Source organism: Chlorella variabilis, assembly GCF_000147415.1.
Source record: "Chlorella variabilis unplaced genomic scaffold CHLNCscaffold_24, whole genome shotgun sequence".
NCBI lineage: Eukaryota > Viridiplantae > Chlorophyta > Trebouxiophyceae > Chlorellales > Chlorellaceae > Chlorella > Chlorella variabilis.
The window spans coordinates 30,171-41,205 of NW_005435064.1; the positions used below are offsets into that span (position 1 = coordinate 30,171).

At 68.4% G+C, this 11,035-nt stretch overlaps 3 protein-coding genes across 3 annotated transcripts in view; 2 read left to right on the plus strand and 1 right to left on the minus strand.

The window, feature by feature from the left end:
- CHLNCDRAFT_139232 (hypothetical protein) overlaps positions 1–763 on the plus strand; it is a gene marked incomplete at both ends in the record, with an annotated part of 2,279 nt that extends 1,516 nt beyond the window's left edge. Inside the window, 3 exons of the mRNA XM_005844079.1 lie at positions 96–151; positions 407–551; positions 701–763. Coding sequence (XP_005844141.1) covers positions 96–151; positions 407–551; positions 701–763 — 264 coding nt within the window. The remainder of the gene's footprint in view (positions 1–95; positions 152–406; positions 552–700) is intronic.
- A 1,822-nt stretch (positions 764–2,585) lies between these two features.
- Positions 2,586–7,304, plus strand: CHLNCDRAFT_139234 (hypothetical protein; the record flags this gene model as incomplete). Its single annotated transcript, XM_005844080.1, has 13 exons — positions 2,586–2,654; positions 2,779–3,019; positions 3,316–3,403; positions 3,633–3,818; positions 3,986–4,404; positions 4,634–4,780; positions 5,010–5,144; positions 5,322–5,371; positions 5,548–5,640; positions 5,824–6,006; positions 6,280–6,535; positions 6,774–6,969; positions 7,124–7,304. The coding sequence occupies 13 exons, from the start codon at positions 2,586–2,588 to the stop codon at positions 7,302–7,304; spliced, it is 2,244 nt and encodes a 747-aa protein (XP_005844142.1).
- Positions 7,305–8,059: 755 nt separating this feature from the next.
- CHLNCDRAFT_32609 (hypothetical protein) overlaps positions 8,060–11,035 on the minus strand; it is a 7,405-nt gene continuing 4,429 nt past the window's right edge. Inside the window, exons 5-14 of the mRNA XM_005844162.1 lie at positions 10,139–10,182; positions 9,835–9,987; positions 9,675–9,714; positions 9,554–9,585; positions 9,346–9,449; positions 9,126–9,229; positions 8,912–9,015; positions 8,580–8,738; positions 8,377–8,490; positions 8,060–8,185 (exon numbers count right to left, since the gene is read on the minus strand). Of these exons, the coding sequence (XP_005844224.1) occupies positions 8,975–9,015; positions 9,126–9,229; positions 9,346–9,449; positions 9,554–9,585; positions 9,675–9,714; positions 9,835–9,987; positions 10,139–10,182 (518 nt within the window). The 3' untranslated portion in view covers positions 8,060–8,185; positions 8,377–8,490; positions 8,580–8,738; positions 8,912–8,974. The remainder of the gene's footprint in view (positions 8,186–8,376; positions 8,491–8,579; positions 8,739–8,911; positions 9,016–9,125; positions 9,230–9,345; positions 9,450–9,553; positions 9,586–9,674; positions 9,715–9,834; positions 9,988–10,138; positions 10,183–11,035) is intronic.

An 11,035-nucleotide genomic window follows, 5' to 3' on the forward strand; every position in this document is an offset into this window, starting at 1 on the left:
TAGATCCCCCCCTCCGCCGCAACTCGCGCGCCCGCCCCTCATCGCCCCTCCCCCCCCCTGAGCCCCCCCCCCCCCTGCCCGCTCCCCTGCCACAGATGGCGCGCCTGGTTGGGCAGAAGCGGGCGCGGGAGATGTGGTTCCTGGCGCGCCTGTACGATGCGCAGCAGGCGGGCCATGGGCCTGGTCAACACGGTGGTGCCGCTGCAGCAGCTGGAGGCGGAAACGCTGGCGTGGTGGGTGGGGTGGGGTGGGGTGTGGCGTGGGGGGGTGGGAGGCGGACGCAGCCACTCATGAGCATCTGGCCTGCCCCGCGGCGGTGTTGGACGCAGAGGCTTCCATCTGGGAGGCTGCTGCCTGCCCGCTTGCCTCCCCACCGCCCTGCCCGCTGGCCCCACCCTGCGCGCAGGTGCCGCGAGGTGCTGCGCAACAGCCCCACCGCGCTGCGCATCCTCAAGTCGGCGCTGAATGCGGCTGAGGACGGGCAGGCGGGCATCCAGCAGCTGGGCGGGGACGCCACGCTGCTGTTCTACCAGAGCGAGGAGGGCAACGAGGTGGGCCCCGCCACAGGAGGCAGAGGGGCCTGGTGGGCGGGCAGGGAGGGCTAGCGTGGCACGTAGGCGAGGGGGGGGGGGCGCTGTTTGCCGTGTGCTCGGCCGCCTACTGACAGCTCAGAGGTGGGCTGCCGCGCCTGTTGATGCAGGGGCGGCAGGCCTACATGGAGAAGCGCGCGCCAGACTTTTCGCGGTTCAAGCGGCTGCCCTGAGGAGCAGCTGGGCGGCGAGCAGGTCCATGAGCCCAGGCGCTCCTCAGGCACGCCCGGCAGGCAAACAGGCAGCACGAGCAGGTAGTCGGTTCATACACAAGCACAACTCGTACACTTGCAGCCACAGACGTATTGGCACAGTACTTGCAATCCTCACAGGTTACAGTCGATTGTATAGCAATGGCATGAAATGGGAAGCGGGGGCATGGAGAAGAGGACAGACCATTTCCCCATCTGCGTGGGAGTGTTCATTTTGCTACAGAGAAAAGTAGGGAGTGAGCTACAGGGAAAAGGGCAATCGTACAGGCAGAGCTGCCTGCCTGCCCCGACAGAAAAAAGTAGCCCTGGGAGGAGCAGCGGGCAGGAAGGAGCATTGTGCTAAAACATGGGGGTACAGGAAAGCAGGGAGGGCAAACATTCTGACATGAAGATCTCACTGAGCAGGCACACATGTGAACCAGCTCAATGAATGATAAATCATGGGCAATGAGAATAGCGGGGCAGGTGCTTGCCAGGACGGGGCCGCACACACCTGCTGCGGGACCTGGTGGCAAGGGCAGGCAGGACTCCACACGGGCGGCGCGGCCCTCGTCCTAGCAGCTAGGTGCCAGGCACTCTCGACACTCAATGCCAGTAGCAGATGCCGCAAGCGCCAGCGCCGCTGGCATGGTTGGCGGTGGCTGCCGCTGCTGAGCGGGGCGGCGCCTGCAAGTGCCAAGGGCGCAGCGCAGCGGCGAGTCAGCAGGCGCTGCTGTTTGTGCCGCACAGCAGGCGCGCGTTATTGAAGCCTGGAGGCCCAGCAGCAACTCCCTCGCGCGAGGCGCTCACCAGATAGGTGGCCGAACGCGTGGTGGCGGGCAGGAAGTCCACTCCGCCGCTGTTCTGGCGGCCTGCAAGCGCAAGGGGCAGCAGAAACGCGGTCTGGTGCCCATGCAATTCTGCCGTGCAGGTCGCGGCCTTGGCTGTTTGTGCGTCTTTGTGTGCTCTTACACGACCGCCACTTACTTGAGGTGGAGCACAGCTCTGAGAGCGACGGGAGGTGAAAGTTCTCCTGCGCCTGGCGGCGTGTGACGGTCTTTTCGCACATTCTGAAGCTTGAGGTCGTCCACAGGCGCAGCGCCGACCAGGAGCTCAGGTTGGGAGTGCGCAAGCGGCAACAAAATCACCCCTCATGGGCGCTGCCGCCCGCTGAGCTACCTAGGTGGGCGCTCCATGGGGGCGGGGATGCAGGCCCTCATGCAGAGTGGCATCAGCAGCTGTATGGCGGCAAATGCCGCTGTCTTTGCCCATGCAAAGCAAAGCAGGTCAGCCAATACTGATGCATCGACATTCTTGCTTGCTGCCCGTCATAGGCACTCACACATACTGCACAGCCGCCTGAGCGGCGCTGTGGCTCAGGGCAGCCATGTGGGAGCACGCATGCAGGGTCTTGCCTCGTACACACAGGACGCCTCGCACAGATCTCAGATCGGACTGATTGGGCCAGCAGTTCATCTCGATTTGGTTGCATCGCCGCCGCCACGTCAGCGGACTGCTGATGTGATGTCCTCCTCATGGCCTCCGGGGGTCTGAAGGACGTCCCCTTGCAGCTCCGCCATTTCCAATCAAACACTGGGAGGCTGGGAAGGGGCCTCTTGGTGCAGAACTCGATCAGCCGGCCGAAACAGTGGGGCCAATGCGCGCCTCATGGCTATTATGGGTGGCCATCCTGGCCGGCGCATGCATATCAGTGTCGTGTGCTGATGGAGAGGGGTTCTTGGTTGGCGTAGGTGCGTGTCGAGCAATGCCGAGGGTTCTGCGGCGAGCCAGGCGAGTACTAAAGATGCCAATCGCCTTCTGGGATGCAGGCAAGGCTGATATTACGGGGCCCGTGGCTGACGTCAACCTCATGGTGAGCGTCGGCAAGTATCACCGCCGCTGGCCGAGGCGTCACCACGTACCAGCACCTGCGCCCCACACTCCACCTCTTCTCTCGCCTCCTCCAAACCACCGCAACTGCCGCCTGGCTGCTGCAGGGCTACGCCAACCCGGACCAGTATGCGGCGGGCATCCACATCCGCCTGTATGCCCGCACCTTCATCGCCGCCGACGCCGCCAACCCGACCCGCCGCTTTGCGTTTGTCAACATGGACGCGGGCATGGCCTCCCAGGCAGTCACCTTCACGGTGGTGGCCCGCCTGCGGGAGCTGTACGGCGAGCTGTACACCGAGCAGAACGTGGCGCTGAGCGGCACGCACACGCACTCGGGGCCCGCGGGTGCGCCGCGGTGGTGGGGGGTGCGCAGGCAGCTAGCGCCGCGTGCAGTGCTGCTGCTCATGCCGCCGCCTGGCTGTGGGAGCAGCGGAACTGCTTCGCTCTGCTGATGCCGTGGTGGTGACCACAGCAGCAGCGCATGCCGCTGCCAAGTGCCTCTTTACCAAGGCGGCAGCTTCCTGGTCCGGGCAGCAGCTGGTGGTGCTGCCGTAGGCGTACCAGCCTGCTCCCTCCCTGCCGACCACCTGCATGCTGCCCCTGCGCCGTGCACGCATCCTGTACTGCATCCTGCACCGCAGGCTACCTGCAGTACGTTGTGTATGGCATCACCTCCCTCGGCTTCTACCCCCTCACATTCAACGCCCTGGTGGACGGCGTGGTGCTGAGGTGAGACCCTGGGCTGGCCAGCACGTGCGCGCGTGTGCCGCTGGTGGTGATGAGCAGTGTGGACCGCCCACGACTCGTGTGCATAGCTACTTGATGAAGAAGCCGTGCCCCATGTCTCCACATCTCCCCTGCTTGCTGCCTTTCACCGGAACACTCGGCCAGCCACATGACCCAGCTTGCCCTGCCCCTCCCGCCTCCCCCGCCCACCCCCGTGCCACCCCTGCGCCAGCATCCAGCGCGCGCACGACAGCCTGCAGCCGGGGGGGCTGTCTGTGGCGGCGGGGGAGCTGCTGGGGGCCAGCATCAACCGCAGCCCCACCGCGTATGTGGAGAACCCCGGGTGGGAGCGGGCGCGGTACCGCCACGACACCGACAAGCACATGACGCTGCTGCGCCTGGACGATGCACGCGGGAGGTGCGCCGGGGTGTGTGCGCGGTGGTGTGGGTGTGGGTGTGGGTGGGTGGGTGTGAGTGAGGCAGGCGCTTCGTCGGTGGATGGCTCGGTCTGCTGCAGTAGCGCCACATCTCGAGGCCCCCCCCGCAGTGTTACCCCACCCCCCCGCCCTCTCCCCTCTGGCGCAGGGCCCTGGGCGCCTTCTCTTGGTTCCCAGTGCACGGCACCAGCATGAACAACACCAACAGCCTGGTGTCGGGAGACAACAAGGGCGCCGCCGCGCAGTTCATGGAGCGGTGGGCGGCGGCGGCGGCGGCTGGAGCGCCTGCGCCAGCAGAGCTGGTCCCTGGGCACACCGCCGGCGCCGCCAACGTGTCTGCCGGCCTGGTGGCGGCCTTCTGCCAGGCCAACGTGGGGGACACGTCCCCCAACACCCAGGGCGCCTTTTGTGGCGACACGGGCGAGCGGTGCGACGCGGTGCACTCCACCTGCGGCGGCCGCGTGCAGCAGTGCATCGGGCGCGGCCCCGCCTGGCCCAACCACGCAGAGTCGACCCGCATCATCGGGCAGAAGCAGGCCGACAAGGCACAGGAGCTGCTGCTGGGAGGTGGGCAGCTCCCCTTGCTGCCTGCTGCCTGCACGCGCAGCCGTCTGCAGCGGGACGCAGCGGCAGGGGCAGGGGCAGCAGAAGGGAGTCTAGGCCGCCAATCGGCACGGGGGCCACACCTGCCTGCAGCCTGGCGGCGGCCACACATGCTGCGCCGCCCTGGCGCCGCCCCACCTCGCTGCGCGCTTGCCTCCTCGCTCCCCCGCCTCGCCCCCGCCTGCCTGTGCAGAGCGGGAGGTGCTGGGGGGGCCCATTGACTACCGCCACGCCTTCCTGGACATGCGGGGCATCCGGGTGCGGGCAACCAACTTCACACAGCCCGGCACCACCTGCAAGCCCGCCATGGGCTTTGCCTTTGCGGCGGGCACCACCGACGGTGGGCGGGGGGGGCGGCACGCGCCTCTGGGTGTGCTGTGCTTTGGGAGGGGGCCCTCCTGGTCAGGCGAGGGTTGCTCCCAGTGGTTTGCGGGGGTGAGAGTGGGAGCCGACTGCCTCCGGCACCCAGACTTGTCATTCCTGCGTCCCAGCAGCGCCCAGCCCGGCACTGGGACACGGCTCCCGCTGCTAGCTTGCCCCCCCGCCGCCGCCTCCTGCCCGCCCTCCAGGCCCCGGCGCGTTTGACTTCCGCCAGAGCGACACCAACGGCACCGCCTTCTGGCGCCTCGTGCGCAACTTCATCCGCAAGCCCACGCCTGAGCAGGAGGCGTGCCACGCGCCCAAGCCCATCCTACTGGATGTGGGTGAGGCGCGCGGCTGGCGCTGCCGCGGCTGCTGGACCTGGGTGGGGCTGGGGGAGCTGGCGGGGGAGGTGTGCGAGGCTCGCCAGCCCCCTCCACCTGTCAGCCGCTCCCGCAACCTGGTGGTGGCAGCAGCAAGCACGTGTGCCTGCGCCTGTGCCGCCTGCCTGGCCCCCACAGGTGAGATGCACTACCCGTACGAGTGGGTGCCTTACATCACCGAGATACAGGTGCGCCCGGCTGCTTCCGCTGCTGGGCGCTCCTTCTATACCTGCGCTGCTGTGGGAGCGAGTGTTCAGCAAGACTGCGGCTGGGCTGGCAGCCTGCTGGTCGCCCCCGCCTCCTCACTTGCTCCTGCCGCGCCGCCGCCCTCCCCCTGGCTGTGCGCGCCGTGTGAGTGGCGCAGATCCTGCGGGCGGGGCGCCTGGTCATCCTGTGCGTGCCGGGCGAGCTGACGACGATGGCGGGGCGGCGGCTGAAGCGTGCGGTGCAGGCCACGGTGGGCGGGGCTGGAGCTGGGGCGGGCTGGGGGATGGTTTTGGGGGGAGGAGGCCAGGGGCAGGCCAGGGAGGCGGCACCAGGGTGGAACGTGGCCCGCACCTGCCAGGCCCCTGCACGCCCAGCCGCCGCTGCGGCAGCCGTCACCCGCATGCTGAGGCGGCCGCGCGGGCGCTGCGCGCAGGTGGGCGCGGCGTGGGGCGAGGGCCTGCACATTGTGGTGGCGGGCCTCACCAACACCTACGCCTCCTACATCACCACGCCAGAGGAGTATGCGGCACAGCGGTACGAGGGAGGCTTCACGCTGTACGGCCAGCACACGCTGGACGCATACATCCAGGCAAGCGCTGGAGGCTGGGTGGGGCTGGTGGGGGGCTGGCTGTGTGGTGTGTGGTGGTGGTGGTGGTGGTGGTTCTAGGAAGCAGGTGCAGTGGGGGCAGCGCCTGTGACATGGCGGTGGCATGTTGGCACGGGGGCAGGAAGGCCTGCAGGCAGAGCAGGCTGCTGCGGCACCACGCCTGCTGCTGCCCGCTGCTGCTTGGCGCCGCCATGCCAGGCCGAGCCTGCCCGGCACATCGCGCGTGCACACCTATCCCTGCATCACCCCCCCACCACCCCCACTCCTCTGGCTGCTGCGCAGGAGTTCATGCGCCTGGCGGCGGCCATGGCAGCAGGCGAGGCTACGCCGCCCGGCCCCCAGCCCCCCAACCAGCTGGCGCAGCAGTGGTCGCTGGTGCCGCCGGTAGTGGCAGACGGCGTGCCGGCTGGCAAGCGGTTTGGTGACGTGGCGGAGGATGTGGCGGCCGGCAGCTACGGGCCTGGGGACACCGTGGCCGCCGTCTTCCACGCCGGCTGCCCTCGCAACAACATCCGGGCAGAGGGCACGTTTCTGACGGGTGCGCCGGGGGGGAGTGTGCCTGGGCCGGCAGGCTGCCAGGCAGGGAGTGAGGGCTGGCCAGCCATCACGGGCGGGGGGGGCGTGGGTTTGAGATGCCGCACGTGCTGCGCTGCCCGCCTGCACCCATGGCTGGCAAAGCCCCGCGCCCACCCTTTCCCAGCCTGCCCAGCCGCCTGACGTGCCTCGACTTCCACAGCACCCCATAGTGCCCCAGCTGCTGCCGCTGCCACCCGCAGTGGAGCGCCTGGAGGGGGACGGCAGCTGGGCGGTGGTGCACACCGACGCCGACTGGAGCACGCGGTTTGCGTGGGGGCGGCCCCACTCGCTGTCGGAGCTGTCGTTTGCGACCATCAGCTGGGAGGTGCCAGGGGGCACGCCGCCGGGCACCTACCGCCTGCGCCACTTTGGGGACTGCAAGCCCTGGTTCCGCAGGTGGTGCGGGGCTGGAATGCCAGCCAAGTTTGAGGGGCAAGCCGGCGCTGCGGCGGGCTGTGTTGCGTTGGGGCAGTGTCTTGGGCCTGACAAGCGGCCCTCGATCGGTGCTAACCCACCGCCATGCCCCTGCACCCCAACCTCCCACCTGCAGCGCGAAGCCGTATGAGGGCAGCAGCCGGGAGTTTGTGGTGGAGGCAAGCGGTGGCGGTGGCAGGGGCGGCACGGGCGGCAGCGGCGGCGGCGGCGCGGGGCTGTGGGCGGAGGTGAAGCAGGTGCTGGCGGCGCTGGGGCGCAAGGCGGGCTTCGGCTGGCAGCTATTGCCTGAGCACTAGCGCCTGAGCCGGTTATCCACAGTTTGCTCACGTTTGTTATCCCCTGAAGCCTTAGCGCGAGGGTGGGCTAGAGGCTGATGTGTTTTAAGTTTTAACTCGATTGCGGAGCTCGCTCTTGCTGCCCGAGGGAAGCGTTGCAACCTACAGCTGCAGGCAGCCAGGCCTGGCCCCGGTCCAGGCCAGTTCCCTTCTTAGCACTAGCTTGGGACTGATGGAGGTGATGAAATAGAGCAGAGCAGGTTGCAACATGCGCTGCCGTGAAGGCCGGGATGGAGGGGGATGCCAGGTTTCGCTTGGTGGGTGGGTGCCCGCTGGCCTTCCGCCCCGAAAGGATCTGCCAGTACGTGGCAGCTCTCCAGAATTACAGTACACAGCTTGCTAACGAAACGATTCGCAAGGTCTGCTAAACTACCTTTCAAACGTGGATGTCAGCATCACTCGATTAATTGAACGCCATGAGTTGCTGCTTGAGCAGGGCCAGCTTCTCTGGCGAGGCCCCGTGGGCCACGGCCGCCTCAAACATCTGCGCTGCCCATGAGGGCATCTGCGCCTTGGCCGCCCCCTCCTCGGCTGCCGCCGCCACGGCTGCCGCCACCGCCGCCGCCGCCGCTGCCTTGAGCTCGAGGGGGCCGCCTGTTGCTGGCGCCTCCACGCGTGCCGTCGGCTCAGACGCGGCGGCAGGCGTGGCTGCGGGCTGGGCCTTGATGGCTGCCCCTCCTGTGGCTGCCTCCACGGCAGCCGTCACGGCGGCCGCCATGTCAGGGGTGGCCGCCGCCGCCGCCGCGACCGCCGCCTCGGCCTCCGCCTTGGCAGCAGCGGCAGCCTCCGCCTCCGCTGCCGCCTCGGCCTCCCTGGCCTTGTCCTTGTCCAGGCAGGTGACCCTGCACGGCGGCAGAGGGAGGCAGGCAGGAGCAGGTCAGGTGCGAGTTGGACACAGGCAGTGGAGAAGGCGGAGCGGCTTGCTGTGCTGGCTGGTCTCCTGCACCGGCTATAGTCTCCTGCTGCTTGCCAGCCTCTGCACACCAGCGCCGTGTCGGTATCGGTGCGGCCCCCACCAGTGCCGCCAGCTCACCAGTGCTCCATCTCCCGCTCCTCCACGGCCTCAATGCCGACCACCGACTCGCCGCCGCTGGTGACGGCCTTGACGATGCGCAGCGGGCGGGTGGCATCCCCGCTCATGCCCAGCCTGCGCAGCCAGGCAGGGAGGGAGGTCAGCAGCCCAGTTGACAGCCTGGACCAGTTGAGCAGGCTGGCACACCCCTGCTTCGCGCGCACCTGCCCCACATGCTCCTGCTGCGCAGCTGCTCCAGCCGCTTCATCAGCGGCAGCACGGCCCCACTGAGGATGTGCACGCTGCTGTGGCGGCGGCCAAACTGGCAGCCGCCCAGGTCGCACTTGTCGCCGTGCGTGCAGTGGTCCACGCTGTGCTCGTACCTGTGGAGTGGCAGGAAGAAAGACAGGAAGGCGTGCATTGCACTGGTGTACGCTGTGGGCTGCCCAGGGGAAGGCAGGGGCGTGAGGGGGCAGAGCAGGCACAGCGCCCCCGTCAAGGCCAGCGCCAGCCGGGCGCCAGGTCTCCTGCCGCAGCCCCGCCCCGCCCCGCTCACCAGAAGCGCCACACCGGCTCGGCGCTGGCGTCTGTGATCTTGCGGTAGTTCTTGGCGCTCAGCTCACCCAGCGTCATGCTGCCCGCGGCGCTGGTGTTGGGGCGCTGCACGGGAGAGTAGGGGTGGTGGCTCTTCAGCCTTCAGCGGCAGCGAGGGCAGCCGGCAAAGCTCGACAGGGCAGTGCAGTCCCAGCCAGCACCAGCATTTTTCTCACCCGGATGGCCAGGCGGGGCTGGTTGTTGAGGGTCTTGCCCACCTCCGCCGCCAGCAGGATGTAGCGAGGCCTTCGGCGGCCCCCAGCCTCCACCTCCAGACCCACTGCACCAGCGGCAGGGCAAACAACGGACCGTCAGCAGCTCGCGAGCACAAAGGTGGCAGCACGTTGGTGTTTGCAGGCATCGCCAGGCAGCTCCCCTTGGGCCCCAGCAACTCACTCATGTAAAAACCAGAGGAGTGGTGGTGGTCGGGCCCCTCCGCCGCCGCACGGCTCCGCATCGTCCCGCAGGTCGCACGCCGTCTCAAACGACACGCCGCGGTCCTGCACCGACGCAGAACAGGATGCACACGGCTGAGGTGCCCGCTGATTGCCCTGCTGGGATCCGCTCCTGCTGGGGGGCAGGGACAGCCAGGCAATTGACTCACCAGCGCCAAATCCACGCGATGCACCTGGGCGCCTGCAGTTGGAGCGCTGGGTGCCGTCAGTTGATATGCATGGCTGGCCACCAAGCCCGGCCCCTCGTGTCACAGTGCCTGCGCTGCCCACCTGTGTCGTAGTCGCCCAGGGCTTTGTAAGCAGCAATCACCTGCGGCGGCACGAGCAGACAAGGAGAAGCAGAACCATTGGCAGCACGCCAGGGCCGTGACTGAGGGCGCGGCGGCGCCCGCCCAGCAGCCTCAGGCGCCCGCCAGCCCGCCGCACCCACCTTGTCCAGCGCGGAGGCGAAGAAGTCAAACATGAGCTGCTGGTCGCGCAGGCGCATGCCCAGCAGCTTGTTGAGGAACGCCTTGACCGGCACCTTGTCCTTGGGCAGCGCCGGCTGGCCGCGCTCATTGGGCCGCAGCAGGCCCGCGCTCATCTGCAGCGGGCAGGCAGCCAGGCGTGGGCGGGGTGCGCATATTGTGCGCTGGGGCCCCTGAGCTGCCGCCGCTCAAGAAGCTGCTGCCCGAGTTCTCCAGCTGCATGATGAGCGGATCAGCGGCCGGGCTGCGACCTGTTTGCTGCCTCACCACACCCGGCAGCCTGCTGGGCTCACCAGGCGTGCCCTCATGTACTGGCAGAAGCGCGGCTCCCCCTCCTGTGCCGGCTGCTCCCCCAGCTCCGCCAGCACCTCGGCATCGCTGATGTAGCCCTGGGGCACCTCGGGCGGCGCCACCTGCAGAGGTGTGGCAAGATAGCGGCAGAACAGTTTCAGGGGCAGGGAAGGCAAGGGAGGAGCCCGCCCCTGGTGCTGCCCATGTGCGGCGCAGCAGGCGGCGGGTGGGACAGCCGTCAGGGGCCCGCTAGGGGGTTGGGAGCCAGGCGGGCGCCGCTGTGCTATTGCTGAACACACGCGGCTTCCTGGCCCATGACACAGCCGCGGTAGCAGCCTTGCTGCCTGCTGCGCCAAGTGATGTGCTCCTGTTCACTGAGACACACCACTTGCCGGGCGCCACCCCACCCAGCCTGCAGGGCTACTCGCTTGTGAACCACCGACCAGGGACCCCCTGCTCGACGGGCAGGGGACGCGGCGGCGTGGCCATCTACGCCCGCAGCTCTCTGGTGGGTCGGGTCCAGCAGTGGCACAGCTGGGAGGGAGTGGCTTGGATTCAGATCCGGGGGGAGGCTGGCCCCCCGCGATACGTGGCGAGTGTGTACCTGCCGCCACAGCGGACCAGCGAGCAGCTGGCTGCATTTTATGGGAGATTGCAGCAGGATGTCCTCGCTGCACAGGCGGCTGGCGGCACGGTATGCATTGGGGGGGACCTCAATGGCCGCACCGCCAGCCTGCCAGACTGGGTGGAGAGTGAGGAGGGGCGCACTCTCCTAGACCGCTGCGTTGCGCTGCCCCCCCGCGCTAGCTGCGACGGGGAGGTAAACCCCCAGGGGCGGGCGCTCCTGGGTTTCTGCGCTGCCACGGGCCTGGC